The 17,200-nt window shown below is 43.8% G+C and overlaps 1 protein-coding gene across 1 annotated transcript in view; it reads right to left on the reverse strand.

Moving 5' to 3' along the window:
- Positions 1–17,200, reverse strand: part of NHSL1 (NHS like 1) — a 113,892-nt gene that overhangs the window by 29,541 nt on the left and 67,151 nt on the right. The window contains exons 3-4 of the mRNA XM_075145943.1: positions 13,229–13,356; positions 580–772 (exon numbers count right to left, since the gene is read on the reverse strand). Coding sequence (XP_075002044.1) covers positions 580–772; positions 13,229–13,356 — 321 coding nt within the window. The remainder of the gene's footprint in view (positions 1–579; positions 773–13,228; positions 13,357–17,200) is intronic.

Genomic DNA, 17,200 nt, shown 5'->3' on the forward strand with positions numbered 1-17,200 from the left:
TTGTCACGTAAGTGGAGTATCTTACCAAAGGTCTTGCTCGAAGCCATAGCCCTAGTAACTTTTGCTGTTTTTACCCTACTCTCCTTAACACCTAACCCTCTTGTTGCTGATGTAAGACCCTAGAGTTCTTTTCCTTGAATTTTGTAACATTTAGTCTTTGGAATATAGAAGTCCCTGATAACCCTCCTTACATAAAATTCCTAGAAGAAAATCCTGAAATAGCATTAGCATTACATAAAACATGATTTTCCATTACATATCTTCAGTGCAAAGTCCACAGCAAAACACTGCTATTTATCAACCCTCTTCTTGTATTTCATGAGTATCTAATGCCATTTCAAGCTGACATTGTGTGGACTATCTTCATTAATGATCATTTGAAGGGATTTTGAGGTTTTCTCATTAAGTTTGGAGATGGACTATTAAACACAAAACTGTTTTCACAGAAAGGTGCAATAAGTAATTTAAAATTCATGCATCAAATATATGAGTGTCAAAATACTATCCAACTGTATGGATCCCCTTTTATCCCTTCCCTCCCTCATCAGTGTAATGCAATTACTGAAATTAAAAGCCTACCAGTCACATTAATAGGAACCACATCTGTTTGGACTGCCTGTGCTTGTTGTCGCATTTTCTCTTCTGGCGTCGGCAGTGGGAGTGACTTAGTCCAGTTGGTTTGGGTGTTGATATCTGATAACTCATTTGGAACTGGAGTTTTAGGCCTTTTGATGGTAATAAGCTTTTCTTCTTCTGGGGAAGAGACGGGACACTACAAACAGAAATACATGCAACAACGTAAGTTTACTACCAAAAACCAAATGGGTAGGACTATGGTATTACTAAGGTATAGCCGCTGCAGTCAGCAGGATTGCTTGTGGAGCAAAATAATCCCTCACCAATATCACACTTTGACCTACATAAAGAGTGATTTAAAAAAAAACCCCAAACAAACAACCAACAACAAAACACCTGGATTGTATTTATCCAAGACACTTGATCAGTCCAAGGAATATATACCAACGAGAAAGAAAAGAGTGGTCTTAAGCAAAGCAAAGCACAGTAACTAATTATTGTACACATTGACCTTGTCCCTGGAGTGATTAACCCCTCCCAGTGCCCTGTTAGGAAGATGAGATTTGAGCACCGCTTTGCTCTAGCTGTACTAGGTTGTAAGGATGCAAAAAGCCTGTTATGAAGAGACAGGTTTTGGGAGAGCTCAGTAAAGGAACCAGCCAATGCACTCCACAAAGCCATCAGCCATGGATCAGTGAGGTAGCAAGAATAACTTTGCCTTGGCGAAACTCATGCCACAGTCAAGGGGTTCATTTTGCCCATTTTTCAAGGATGAAGCCATTAACAATATTAGTAGCCATAGAATGGTCATTTTAAAAGTCATTCCTCATCAAAGTGACAGATTTCACCTCTGTGATGGATGTTTCGCTTAACAAAAAAACCACCAACCAATGAAACAAAAAACTTTCTGCACCAGAAAAAAAGGTTGCAACAGCTTGTGCAAATCCTTCCACCAGACAAAGTTATAAGCCAAGAAAGTAATTTGCTTTCGGGGAGCAAATCTGTTTTCATCACAAGGTCCTCACTTGCATGCCAGTAATGGCAGAGAAAGCCATAATTTATCTTTTTACTGATAGGACAGTACTAGTCCATGGCAAACCCCGAGGACAGGCAGGTTTGGGGCACACAGAAGACATCACTGGGTCTTCCAGCAGGCAGTCACAAGCTCCAGGCAAACCCAGGAGAAAGAGCCGCCTTTCCTCCCCGCTCCCGCCAGCAAAGCACCCCAGGGAATCCCAGAAGTGGGAGAGGAAGGAAGACCTGGAGGAAAACCAACCTCCGCCTCCTCCTGCCCCCAGGAAAAAAAAAAGAGAACAGCAGCATGGAAGAGGAGATGCGTAGAGGCCGCAGCACTAGCAGAGATCTCTCTGCAGCCTCCCGACTCCTCTGCTTCAGAGGTGTTGGCTGGGGCTGCTTGGCACAGTGGACCTTCCTCCCTACCACCAGACCAGAGTTACAGTTCTCCCCCCCCTTTTCTTTATTCCTCTCTCCCTTTGGAGAACAGACGACTATCCAAAATAGGGCTGTCAGTACTGGATCACCGCCTCTCCCCGTAGTTACTCCCTCACTGGTGTACACAGGCGCAGAAGATCACAGCTATTTATAACAGATGGGGGTTTTTATTATTATGGGTTTTCAGTCTAAGCGATCTGTTTTCTCTTGAAGCTGAGTGCTATACAAAAGACATGCCCAGACACTGTGCCGCAACCACTGTTTATCATTTCTGATTTTAATTTTCTTCCTGTTACCATGAGGTATTCCCACTGTTTATAAATAAATAACCATTTATTTATTCTATTATGCTCCGACTCTACATCCTTTAGGACAGGGCCCAACATTTTATTTAATAAGAAATAAAAATAAAAGCAACTTCCAGGCAAAAAGTAAACCAATAGAAAAGTAAAATCTCTTCAGGTAATAATAAAAAAAAAATTCAGGCAACAAAATTATTACTAATATCATCCCGCAGTTTGGAACCACACTTTGAACATGGGAGCTTTTCTCCGAGGAAATAATCCATTTCTGTCAGTCTTACATTTCTTTACCAGGGAGGCTGTGGATGGGAGAGATGCTGCTCTGCAGGAAAGGGCTCAGCCCTGTGAAAGCCCCAGCGATTGGAGGACACCAGTATTTTTTCAGGCCCGCATTGTTTTTAAAAGGCTCTAAAAGCATTTCTATAAAAATTGTATTGGGTTTGCGTGGCAACGTTTTGGTAGCTGGGGGGCTACAGGGGTGGCTTCTGTGAGAAGCTGCTGGAACCTGTGTCCGACAGAGCCAATGCCAGTCGGCTCCAAGAGGGACCCACCGCTGGCCAAGGCCGGGCCCATCAGTGACGGTGGTAGCGCCTCTGGGATAACTTGTTTAAGAAGCCCGAAAAAACCCCAGTGCAACAGCAACTGCAGCCGGAGAGAGGAGTGAGAACATGTGAGAGGAACAACTCTGCAGACACCAAGGTCAGTGAAGAAGGAGGGGCAGGAGGTGCTCCTGGCGCCGGAGCAGAGGTGAAGACCATGGTGAGGCAGGCTGTCCCCCTGCAGCCCATGGAGGTCCATGGTGGAGCAGATATCCACCTGCAGCCAGTGGAGGACCCCACGCCAGAGCAGGTGGATGCCTGAAGGAGGCTGTGACCCCGTGGGAAGCCCACGCTGGAGCAGGCTCCTGGTAGGACCTGTGGACCCATGGAGAGAGGAGCCCACGCTGGAGCAGGTTTGCTGGCAGGACTTGTGACCCCGTGGGGGACCCACGCTGGAGCAGTCTGTTCCTGAAGGACTGCACCCCGTGGAAGGGACCCATGCTGGAGCAGTTCATGAAGAACTGCAGCCCGTGGGAAGGACTCACGTTGGAGAAGTTTGTGGAGGACTGTCTCCTGTGGGAGGGACCCCATGCTGGAGCCGGAGAAGAATGTGAGTAGTCCTCCCCCTGAGGAGGAAGGACCAGCAGAAACAACGTGTGATGAACTGACCACAACCCCCATTCCCCATCCCCCTGCGCTGCTTGGGGGGAGGAGGTAAAGAATTTGGGAGTGAAGTTGAGCCCAGGAAGAAGGGAGGGGTGCGGGGAAGGTGTTTTAAGACTTAGTTTTTATTTCTCATTATCCTACTCTGATTTGATTGGTGATAAATTAAACTAATTTCCCCAAGTCGAGTCTCTCTTGCCTGTGACGGTAATTGGTGAGTGATCTCTCCCTGTCCTTATCTCGACCCACGAGCCTTTCATTATGTTCTCTCTCCCCTGTCCAACTAAGGAGGGGGAGCGATAGAGCGGCTTTGGTGGGCACCTGGCGTCCAGCCAGGGTCAACCCACCACAAAAATATAATGTGAATGCTTATCTTTTTATGGGTGCGTGTACATACACTGTTTATACACATACACAGTGCGGGCACACATGTATATGCACCTACACACACACACAAGCACTTCCCCACCTCAAATCACTCAAATTTATAAAAAGCTTCATTAACTTAAGCAATTAGGAAGAGAAATGCCATTGCAGAACGGAAAGCTGCCCCCAGGCCATGCTTCCCCCCAATCAGGTTTAAAAACAGCTGAGAGAAAGAAAGGGTTTGTAAGGAACGTGGCACGGGGGTGCTAGCCCAGCGCCACGGCAGGCACATGCGTGTGCACTTAAAGGAGTAATCAGGGGTTGAGGCAGAGAAATATTGTTTTCCCCCTTCTACAAAGAGCTTTTCTCCGCCAGAATCGGGGCAGCAAGCATGATGCTTCAAGCCTGGTTTTGCAGTTTGCGTGGGGTGAGGATGAGCTCCAGTGACCTTCGGATACTCTGCTTGGTTGATACTGTCAGCATCAATATCTGTCACATTCAGACTGTACTGCAGTGCCAGGTCTCAGCTGCCATACAGCAGTCACCAGGGGCTACTCTAATATGTCAAGTGGCAGAGATGTTGGTTACAAAGCCACCCTTCCTTTTCAAGGAAATTACCCAAACCAAGCAGAACCCCTTTTTCCATTACAGTATATAAACAGAAAAACTGAAGAACTGAAGCATGTACTACAGGGGAATCCTAATTATAAAAAAAAAAATGTGGAGCAACAATCACAAATTTTGCAGACTTAAAAGTTGAGAAAATTGGGGACAAATGGAGGAATTGGACAGAAATGAATCAGCCCAGTGAGCATATAACAAACGAAAAGCAACTGAAAACCCAATTGTGCAGTTGAGGTCAAAGCACTGCATCAGTGAGAATGATTTTCTGCCATAGGACAGTGGTGTGTACTTCTACAAAATAATTCAATAAAAGAGTTGTGGGCAGTTTTGAGTGCAGGAAGGAATGTTCACGCTTCATCTGCAGGTACACCTTCCATGGTTCCTGGATGAGCATGACTGTCTCTACCTACATTCTTTCTTCCAAAGTGCTCACAATGATCACGGTATATTTACTTGGTTTTGAGATATGAAGGTACTTTTAAAGGGCATGACAAAGCTGTACACAGCTTTATTGCACATAGAGGAAGACAGCAGCTATCTTTCAGCTTTCTTCACACGAAGTTATTTATCTCTAATGGGGATGAAAATAGGGATTTACGTATTTTTAGCAAATGTTCCCAGATTACACAGAAACTTGCCAGAAGATGCAGTGCATTGCTGCTGAACAACAGGAACATCTTCTCAAGGTCTGCTGTATCAGAAATAGAACTGGACTAGGCAGTACTTTGAGATTATGTATCTGCTTAGCAAAGCTGACCATAAACACTATGTTCATAATAGAATAGAAAGCACCTGTCCCATTTCTCAAACATCCCTGATTCATAACAACTTTATTGGTAGACTTAAATGGCCAAATTTCTGTGCAACGGGATGTTAGACTCATCTCCTCAGGAAAATTTATTCGAATTCATCCTTTTTAATGGACCAGGGAAGAGGGAAAGGTGGGATGTGAAAGCAACAGCCTTGGACCTTGCAGTGTTTCCATGAACATGCATTAGAGGGGAAAAAGCATGAACTTTCAAATCGAAGTTGAAATGAGAATCCAGGAAAGAAATGGCCTATAAATACACTATAGACAAGCTATATGGCTCAGTAAGCCACAGTCTTGCTGTTGCCTTGTTGACATACTGTCCCCCAGCCGACTTAGTCGCTGAGTTACAACAAAAGGGTTTCACTGTCTCAGCACATTCACGCTATTTGAGAGGTCTCAGATGACAAGTGAGTATATGCTGTGTATTTTGCAGCACGCTCTGCCTAAATACCCTGTTTATTCTTAATCTTTTTATATTCCAGGGGTTTATACCACACTGTTTGAAAAGATATGGGACCTCCAGGAGGAAAATTCAATCCATACAAATTTTACCTTTCAGCAAAGGAACTTCAAACTTCTAGTCATGTCTTTTACCTCACTGCCTACTGCAATAATCTCTAAAATTCTGTAACACTGTGTTATGGAACACTGTCACATTATAAATTTAAATGAAATTACACTCAAGTTGAATTAGTCATGTCTTGCTCTATTTGGTGTCCTCCAGACCAAGGTCCCCAGTTCTAGTCCCCCAGATTTTCATAGAATATTCCCTTTTATTACTTTTATACACACATCTTCAGTTGCACTAGCCTACTTTGCTATCCTACTAAATCCTCCACTTCATAGCCTTCACTGTCTCAGTAAGGAAGCAGAAATTACTGACCATCAAGTAAGTTATCACCTTAACCAGCACTGCAGAAATGTTCCTTTCTTCTTCCTCTACTCCATTGCAATGGGATTAAAAACATTAAGAAGAGCTGTACTTGCATCAGTTCAGAGCTCTAAAAGCCTACCTAGTATCTGCCTTATGATAATGGCCAATCAATGATAATACAGGTGAAATTAAATCAGAGGATGCATACAGTGGATGCCTTCCCCTGAATATTCTCTCAGCATTGGATGGAGTCCTCCCCCCCGCAGTTGCTTTCTGAACCCATGTAAACTTTCAGCATCCACAATTCTTGCAGCAATTGCACAGTGTGAGTATGTGGCGAGTGAAGAATCACCCTCTTTTGTTTGTTCAAAGAGTTTCTATACTCCTTCCTTACGCTTTGGCATTTTATGCTTTGAACTGCTGTTTCAACTCAGTAAATGGAGCAGTATTTTCAAAAAAATGTGAAGCAATATAAAATACATGTGCTGATTACAAGAGCACCCCCATGCAATTGCATCAGAGGGGCAGGGAGGCCAGCTGAGGGCACCACCACCCAGAAGTATCTCCAGTTCTGCCAGAGCCCATGCCCCAGGACTCTCAGGCATTCCCACCTCCAAACTGGAGTGCCCAACTGCTTTAGCCCCTCTTAACACCAAGCAAAATTTTGAAATAGACCTCCTTAAGTCCCTTAAGCCAATACAGTTAATGCATTTGTTTTCACTTAAGATACTAAACAGTCTCTTGCAGATATTGAAGGGACAACTAACAGTTTGGCTGAGTACAGTGGCAAAACCATACTTTTTTTCCTCGTGAGTAAGCAAAATAAACGTTTTTGCACCCGAAGCTCAACAGACTGTATCAAGGCAAAGTTTATAAACCAAATGACAGGACCTGGGGAAAAATACCATAAGTTTTTGGCATACAAACATTTTCATAGATGGAGTAAAGACATGATATAGTGCATGCCTGGGAGCAAGTACTCTCTATAGCTCACATTCATCATTTAAAAAAAATACGTTACTCTAAATTAGTAAAGCTTTTCCTTGGCTAATTAAAAACCAATGAAGCAGCCAACTAAATAAAACACAGCGTTCATTGGAGGAGGGTTTTCAAAGGACGCAAATGTTAACAGACGAAAAGGAATTAAAAATTTTCAGCGAACCAAATAAAGAGAGGATACTGGAATGCAAACAAAAAGGAGTAAAGGAGGAAAAATAAAGGAAACAAACGTAGCATGGCATTCTTCTGTTGAGCAGTTGATTTTTTTTTTAATTTTTTTTTTAAACAGAAAACAGAAGCAGGTAACGACTGAAGGCTAAAAGCAGAATAAGATTGCATATATGCTAAATGCTACAAGTAACATCAAGCTGCAGATATGGCAGCTGGATGGTCCCACTCGTGGGCAAGGTACCTTGTTGCTCCAGGGAACCAAGTTACAGCAGGCGCTAATGCAAGACTGAGAGATGCAGTCTAACAGACTAGACTGTTGAGCAAGACAAAAAGAAACAAAGAGAATGAGTGATAAAAAGGGAAAGAAAAAAGAATGAGAAAAAACACACAGAAGACAAACACATTTAATATACACAATGTATACGTTTCAGAACATAAGGGGAACCAGAGTTTGAAAGCGACATCTCAATATATCTTTGACACAGGGAAAACAGAGCAATACTGAAGGACAGGAATAGCTCCCAAGTTGCATCACCAACAGTGGTATGTAAGAGATGAGAACGAAGGACACTGGTCACAGTACTGAGATGTAAAATCCAGATAAACCAATTTGATGTCCAACAAACTCAATTAGGATCAGTACTGCAGTGGAGCTTGGCCTGTGCTCCATTAATGTAACTTGTAAGAATCAACGTTAAGAGTAAAAGGGTAGTTCCAAGAACTTCCTTTTATATCAACTACCACTCAGAGACTTCAGCTTTCTGTGTTTTCTAATTTTGTTTGCTTGGTTTTCAGTTAGGCTAACTTGCCTGCTTCTCCACAGCAGTTTTCCTTCAGAACAGCAAATGTTCTGCTTATCTTAGACATTTTCTAAGACTCATGGCGAACCATGTGCTTTGTGGTATGAATATTACCTTCTGGTGACAGACACCTCCACAAAACCTGAGAACATTTGTGGATCGAGGTCTTCTCTCGCATCACCTACCCATGGTTTCATATTGTCTCCAGCGTAGACAGACAAGCGGAATATCTGGCTACGTTTTTTTAAAAAGCAGATTAAAAAGAGTAGGGAAAGATGGTTTTCTTTGTGAAATTACCATGCAGCAAAACATAGTTTTTCTGCAAGTTGGCAATTATGTCAACTTAGAAGCAAATTTCCGAACAGCTATTCATCCATCCATCATTATTCTGCTGTTCTCGAATTTCAACTATTAAGTACTGCATGTACAGAATTTAAATGTTGGCTTTTTTGCTTTGAATAGACAACAAAGCTACAAAGCTTTCATCTGGTGGTGAGGAGTTCACATTTTGAATCACGGGATTTTGGTGACCCCAGTTCCACACTGTTACTGAAGAACTCTTCTGACAGCTGAAATATGACTTGCTTAAGGCATAACACTTATGAGAATTACTTGGCATTTTACCAGTGGGATTATAATTCAAGTTCAGAGATCTATTGTGGTAAGGGTTCATTTAAAAAAGAATAAAATTTTAGGCCTTTACAAAAAAAGCCAATTAAAAAAAGATACTGGTCAAAGGACACCACTAAACACTCAATTGTACAATACGAAGGGAGAATCATGCTACCTTTTCCAAGGGATTAACGTCTTTCTGAGCTGCAAATAAGAGCAGCAGAGTTAAAGTTAAGGTTCTGAGATAATCAGTAACATCCAAGACTGTCAATTTGGCAACTATCTTTCTCCACAACCCTGAATCATCCTTTCAGCTAAAAATATTTAAAGGAAACTATTCCAATGTGAAATGGAAGTGCTATCCTATCCTTGAAGCATTTTTAGTTGCATTATTTTTTTTCAGAAGACACAGAAATTGTTAGTAACACATTATGTTAACACTCCAGAAAAACCTTAACCAAGATAAGGATGACAGCTCTTAGTCTCTAGGAGGCCTCACCCATGCTTATACGCTCCCATTTGAATTGTTAAAAAAAGTGTATTTGTATTTTTTAAATGTTACATTAGTTTTACATGTGCAGATGGTCATATGCGGCATAGCATTGGCTAAGACAAGTTGATAACATATACATATGCATATATACGAAGTACATTAATAGCAACAAAAAATGTGTTAATACTTTCCCCAGTGGAAATCATAATTCCACTGATTTCAGTAAGGTTTGGCAAATTATCATTATAATGCATTCCACAGTATGAATGTGCTTTACATTCTCTGCTCACTGCCAGTACATACCACACACAGCTAAACAAGATGCTCTAACATTCCCTGCCAATACAGATATAATGCAATCCCCACCTGGATGAGACAGACTACGTATTCCATGACACCTTTTATTATGTGATTAAAAAGCATGGAGGATAGAACTGAAAACACTGTACCCTTTAAAGTGAGTTCTCAGGAGTTGCACACTTTGTATAGAGACAGAGTTATTTGGTCCATGCTACAGAGGCACATACGGTTTAGTAACAATTCAAAGAAATTAAACTGCGTTACAATCAAGGATATCCTCCCACTCTCTGAGCAACAGTTTGTGGCAAAGTAATCTAGAATTAACTATCTTGAAAATCCCAGGAGCTCCAGCATTTCAGGTTTGGACAGCCAGGCTTCAGCACATCTTGCTGCCCACCCCAGCAGTAACGTCCTTCCCCCCAGCACCAAAGCTAGCTTCTCCTTCAGAGCCCACAGGCACAGCAGGGTAAGGTAATGACAGGGCAGCAAAATTTCTTTTCTTCTTTCGAACGTTAATGCAACTTACTAGTTCTGTAATTGAAGCATATATAAATTGATGTGTATATAACAATACGTCTTGACATATTTTTATGTATGTCTATATACATGTATATATAGGCTCCCGTCCTGCTGGGGGACTTCAACCACCCTGACATCTGCTGAAAAAATAGCATGGTGAGCTCTAGGCAATCCAGGAGACTCCTGGAATGCACTGAGGATAACTTCTTAAGCAGGTAACAGACAGCCCTACCGGAGGGGATGCGATTACTGGACCTGATGGTCACCAATGCAAGTGAGCTAATCGCTGATGTCAAGACTGGAGGCAGCCTGGGCTACAATGATCACGCACTGGTGGAGTTCACAGTCCTGAGGGCTATGGGTCAGGCGAAGAGTAAATTCCTGAATTTCAGGAAAGCAAAATTCCAACTCTTCAAGGAATTAGTCTATAAGACCCCCTGGAAAACTGCCCTCAGGGACAAGGGAGCAGAATAGAGTTGGCAGATCTTTAAGGATGCTTTCCACAGAGCACAAGAGCTCTCGATCCCCAGGTGTAAGAGATCAGGCAAGGAAGGCAAGAGACCGGCATGGCTGAGTCGAGACGTGCTGGTCAAACTAAAGGGCGAGAAGGAAACGCACAGGCGGTGGAAGCAGGGACAGGTATCCTGGGAAGAGTTCAGGGACACTGCCCAGTTGCGTAGGGATGGGATCACTAAGGCCAAGGTGCAGCTGAACTTGGCAAGGAATGCAAAGAATAATAAGAAGGGCTTCTACAGGTATGTCAGCCAGAAAAGGAAGGTCAAAGAAAGCGTACCCCCCTCTGATGAGCAAGACTGGCAAACTGGTAATAAAGGACAAGGAGAAGGCCGAGGTACTCAAGAACTTTTTTGCCTCAGTCTTCACTGGCAACTTCTCTTCCCACACCTCTCGAGTGGATGTACTGCAAGACGAGGACTGGCAGAGCAAAGTCCCTCCCACTGTAAGAGAAGATCATGACCACCTGAGGAACCTGACCATACATAACTCTATGGGACCTGACCTCCCAGAGTCCTGAGGGCATTGGTTGATGTAGTTGCCAAGCCGCTCTCCATGATATTTGAAAAGTCATGGTGACTGGAAAAAGGGAAACATTGCACCCATTTTTAAAAAGGGTAGAAAGGACGACCCTGGGAACTACCGACCTGTTAGCCTCACCCCTGTGCCTGGGAAAATCATGGAACAGATCCTCCTAGAAGCTATGCTAAGGCACATGGAGGACAGGGAAGTGATTCGAGACAGCCAGCATGGCCTCACCAAAGGCAAGTCCTGCCTGACCAACCTAGTGGCCTTCTATGATAGAGTGCCCACCTCAATGGACAAGGGAAGAGCTACTGATGTCATCTATCTGGACCTCTGTAAGGCCTTTGACAGGGTCCCCCACAACATCCTTCTCTCTAAATTGATAGGTGGACTGTTTGGTGGATGAGGAATTGGTTGGATGGTCGCATCCAGAGGGTAGTGGCCAACGGCTCAATGTCCAGATGGAGATCGGTGATGAGTGCTGTCCTGCAGGGGTCCGGATTGGGACCGGTGTTATTTAGTATCTTCATCAATGACATAGACAGTGGGATCGAGTGCACCCTCAGCAAGTTTGCAGATGACACCAAGCTGAGTGGTGCGGTTGACACACCTGAGGGATGGGATGCCATCCAGAGGGACCTGGACAAGCTCAAGAAGTGGGCCCATGTGAACCTCATGAGGTTCAACAAGGCCAAGGGCAGGGTCCTGCACCTGGGTCGGGGCAACCCCCAGTATCAACACAGGCTGGGGGATGAAGGGATTAAGAGCAGCCCTGCCGAGAAGGACTCGGAGGTACTGGTGGATGAAAAGCTGGACATGAGCTGACAATGTGCGCTCGCAGCCCAGAAGGCCAACCATATCCTGGACTGCATCAGAAGAAGCGTGGCCAGCAGGTCGAGGGAGGTGATTCTGCCCCTCTACTCTGCTCTGGTGAGACCCCACCTGGAGTACTGCGTCCAGCTCTGGAGCCCTCAGCACAAGAAAGACATGGACCTGGTGGAGCAGGTCCAGAGGAGGGCCACAAAAATGATCAGGGGGGTGGCATGCCTCTCCTATGAAGAAAGGCTGAGAGAGTTGGGGTTGTTCAGCCTGGAGAAGAGAAGGCTTCAGGAAGACCTTATTGCAGCCTTTCAGTACTTAAAAGGGGCTTATGAGAAAGATGGGGACAAACTTTTTAGCAGGGCCTGTTGCGACAGGACAAGGGGGAATGGTTTTAAAGTAAAAGAGGGTAGATTTAGACTAGCTATAAGGAAGAATTTTTTTCACAATGAGGGTAGTGAAACACTGGACCAGGTTGCCCAGAGAGGTGGTAGATGCCTCATCCCTGGAAACATTCAAGGTCAGGTTGGACGGGGCTCTGAGCAACCTGATCTCGTTGAAGATGTCCCTGCCCATGGCTGGGGGGTTGGCCTACATGGCCTTCAAAGGTCTCTTTCAACCCAAACTATTCTATGATTCTATGACAACTTTCTAATGATTTTTGCTTCTCTTTCTCTATTTGTTTAATTCATTTCTAGATTCTAAGCTAAGCATACATGGAGTTGAGATGTGGGTATATAAACATGAAAACCATGAAGCAAACTGAAAGAAAGCTGATAAACCCAACTTAAGAGGGCAATCTTTCATTCTTCTGGATGCCTTTATGCAAAGAGTTGTGATGCATTAGGGCAAAGCCTCTACATAATGAAACTGCATAACTGCCTGTGTTAGCAATTCAAAGTGTGCACATGTTGCTGTTACAACGGGAGTACACTGATGGCTGGTTAATAGGTCTTCCTGCTACTTGAATGTAAACACTTAAGAGATTCAAAACAGCTACCTTTGCTGGGGTCTTCCCTCCAGAACGTTACCAAACTCCTTCTGGCTTTCACACCTTTATTTTGCCCGTGGGAACTTCATACAAATGCATGGGTAGAACTGGGATTTTTAAGAGACTACGGAAGTCAGATGACCTAATATCACTGTAATTCAAAGGAATAAGCACCTTTACAACCTTCTAAAAATCCTACCTTATTTGAACAATGTTATGGCAGGCAATTAAACCACACCAGGCATGAATTTTTTCCAGCACTTTGCCCCCTACCATTACCTTTTGTTCAATTTCTTCATAATCATCCTGGTAACTTCCACAGATTGCGCTGGAGGACGAGGAGAAGGTGGGGCCCTGAGAGTAATACTGCGAGCTCCGGTAGCCATCCCGCCGCAGTTTGTCACACTCTGCCGAAAGACAGAGAAAGAGGAGATTAATTCATGACAAGAGCCATTACTGTTTATGCTTGGTGTACAGTGCACTTACAAAAGTACATAATATTTTCCTGAAACTGTTTACCATGCATTAGCACTGTCTGTCCCAAATAACAGAACCCAAAGGTGCATGTCTTATATTTGTACCTATTATTTTCCCCTCCCTCACATGTAGTATATACATAAGCCCACACATAGCGTATATACACGGCTTTTATTCAACCCAGAAATGGCAAGAGCTTTGGAAAGGAGGGGGAAATAGATTTATTTATTTATTTAAGTGAGGCCTGGCTCAGTGTCTTGACAGATGGCAGCATCTTGCAGGATGGGAGACGGAAGCATGTGAGTAACACCGGGGGTCTCATTTGCCAGGCCGGTAGACATCCATTATGTGCCTTACACTTGAAATGATGATGTTGCTCACTACTCTAAAGCACCATCTGCTAAATAACTTTGGCACTGACCACTTGTCTTGTCTTCCTGCCTGCGGAAGAGACCATTTATTGTGATTTTGGAGAGAGGAATGCAAATCACGGGGATCTCAAAATCTCACGTCACTGCAGCGCACGTGTAGTTTTCTGAAGAGTTTTCAAAGTTCAGAAAGAATTCAGAGCAAACATGCATCCCCACTCAAAACGGACAAAATCCCGGTCAGCATCTCATCCCCCTCACCCAAGTTTTCCACAATCATCTTCCCGCCTCCTAATTGAAATTCAGTGTGATTGTGCCAAAGAATAACAGACGCCAGAGCATAAGGAAAAATTAAATGTTCAAGATGCGGCAACCAAACTCATCAGCCCAGTCAAACTGTTAGCTTTACATTTCCACAGACAGACAACTGAATCTGTTGAAAGATGAGGAAAGCAAAAAGAAAATTAAGTATGTGGTACATTTCTGTCTAAGGAACTGAAATTTCTGCACAATACACAGGCATTATCATGACACAAAGTGCTTTTATCATCACTTGCTGGAGAAAGACTTTCTGTGATTGTGTCATCTGTCTCACTGTCTTGATCTTTTTAATACCCCTTAAAATGGAAAACATGCAATATTTATATTGAGGGCGAGGTTTTAGAGAGGCTTTTACCTGGCAAATGATTAAGCAGAGCTACAATTGCAATTCCAGCATACATTTCCTCTGTTACACTCAGATGCTTCCGAGACTGAGGTCTGGAGGACTTCGTGATGATGGGTTAACTGACCTAGAGCAACCACAGCTCTAAGAGGATTTAATCATTCCCCGGTACCTGCACATGCACATCGAGAAGGCAAGCTTACAATTTGACAACTAGCCATCTCCATCAGAGCCAGATGTACGTCCTGGCCTATTACGTGTTTCCTTATGTCAAAAAGGGCAGTATGGCATGAACCTGTCACTTCTCTCTCAGTTCAAGGACCAAGGGCGGTGGTGGTGGGTTTTGAGATCCAGATCAATTGCTACATCTCAGGAACAGAGGGTTGATAACCCTGTTTACCTGTTTCGCACGTGTGAGCATGCTGAGACTGCACGCATCTGGCAAACAGCTGCTGTACTTCAGGAGGGGGGCGAAAAATGACTGCCAGCAACCGCAGTAAATCAAACTCCTCCACCACCCTTCCAAATCTGGCACTGGATCCAGCTAGATCCAGCACATAACACTCACAAACGCGAGCACCCTGATGGGCTGTTTGTTGGTTTGAGCTACAGATAAACAGGGATGAGCGGGCGGCGGCAGAACAAGACAGCCCAAAGACTCGCGTCAACTTGTAGCGTGAGTTAACATGCCAAGTTGTCACCTTAGACACTGCAACTTTTACCTTCAGATCAGTCGCTAGTCACCACAAACAAACACAAAGACAACCTAAGGCGTATGTATGAATGCAGTTATTTGTCCTCCTGTTCTTGGGATAAGGCCCAGGGTCCTGGCTGGCCACTTCTATGACTCTCTGACATCAGGCATCACAGCACGCTCCAAGGGCAATGGGCTCTTACGGAGCGTGATAGATGCACCCTCTGATATTATAATTCTTAACCTTTTTTATTCTCCTAACCAAGGAGATGATGAGTAGTGCACTTCATGAAGCCCAGAAGACTTCCAAAAATTTAAGGAAGTTGACACTGAAGGTCTCAAGTCCACTGCAAGTTCAAGTGGACTGACAATAAAAAACTGGCAGTTTATCAAGCTCACAACCTTCATTTGTCCACAACACAAGATCTATGTAACATCAGAAGCTATTGCAGCAACGTTGCTGAAGAAGCCAAGGGAATTGCTACAAACTGTCAGGTGAACCACACCAACAAAAAGGTGGTTTGTTCCCAAGAACAGCTATTCTATTTACTTTCTGTCACAGTACATTTCGCAGCACAGCAGGAAATACACGCTGTGGACGGCACCCGAGGCCAACAAACCTCAGCCAAGGTTTTAGGCAGGTATGTTTTACTTCACATTTGCAACAGCCCACAAGTGCAACACAAGGTCAATCATTGCATCTAACTGAAGCTACTGTCACTGCCAGACCGAGGGTGACAACTGCTGGGGGCACCCTGCCCATCTCATCACTATTATTAAAGGTGCACATGGTCTTCTGTAAGCAATCAGATTTGTATTTTCAGATAAATGGTTTTTCATTTATGTAAAATATACCCAGGAAGAAGCTAAAAATACTTACTCTAGGAGTTACTCCAGACATGTTTCCTTTTTCCCAGTGGAGCAATACCTTGTCCTATTCCCACAATCCCAAACAGAGAGGAGCTCTGTTAGGGATACACTGAGTTAGTGAAAACGTTCTTACAGTTATGCAAGTTATTTCAGCAGCTGAAAGCTGAGCAGGTAACAGAAGGATAGAGCCAGTTCCAGTTATTAATAATATTCAGTTTTAAGAATGCGACAATACGTTAGTGCTAGCTGAGCCAGGGACATACACACTCTTGGTTGGACCCACATTATCCAATATAGAAAAAGGTGCACAGCTTTTCCATATTTGCTGCCGAAGAACTGCCAGGGCAAACCCCAGGAGACTGCATCAAGCAGGACACAAACACCCGTTCCTGAGGATGCGCCTGCCAGTTCAAATCTGCAGCAAATCTCAGCTGTGTGGAGCAAGCTTAAAGTCATAATCTTGCATGTATCTGATCTGAACTATGCAATAATATTATCGTGCCCCAGATGGACTGGTTTTGTTTACACAAACACTGTCCATTTGCCCAGGAGGACCAGGAAAGAACCACTGACTTGGCAATTGCGATCGGTGCTGCACTGGGTGATGCCACAGCATGAAGGCTGGAACTACCTCCCCTTCATCCCCCGACTGCTTCTGGGGCTGAGAGCGCAGGGGTGCTGCCTGTCATCTTCTGCTGCTCTGCAAGTGCTTTTCTGGCTAGGTAAAACCATAGATTAGCTCTTGTCCTTCTCCTTCTATACTAGTGATACATTAAATTTCAAAACCTCCTCTGTATTATAAATGTTGCTTAAAAATGACTGTAGTCAGATTATATTATAATATAATTTATCCCCACTTATGTGGTACAAGTTAAACCCTTCCTACAGAAGGAGATTTTGCCTGAGGTTGAGTTTTGCTGTTCACAGCGTAGTTTTAGTTAAGCATGAAGAAAGTGTGTGGGAAACGTGGTCAAAAACCTTTTAAAGGCCCCCTTCCCATGATTTTCACAGTTATTAGAACAGGGTAGATACAATGTTCAGGAGATGCATGATGGAAGAAAATGCCTTAAAGCTGTCAGTGCCCGATACCATTACGTCTGAGTCCCAACCACTTGTACATCTGCTTGGCGCTTCTTTACTGCAGGGTTTGCTAAATCCTGGCATCGGGCAGAAGCGTG

The sequence above is a fragment of the Calonectris borealis genome, chromosome 3 (assembly GCF_964195595.1).
Source record: "Calonectris borealis chromosome 3, bCalBor7.hap1.2, whole genome shotgun sequence".
Classification (NCBI taxonomy): Eukaryota; Metazoa; Chordata; class Aves; order Procellariiformes; family Procellariidae; genus Calonectris; species Calonectris borealis.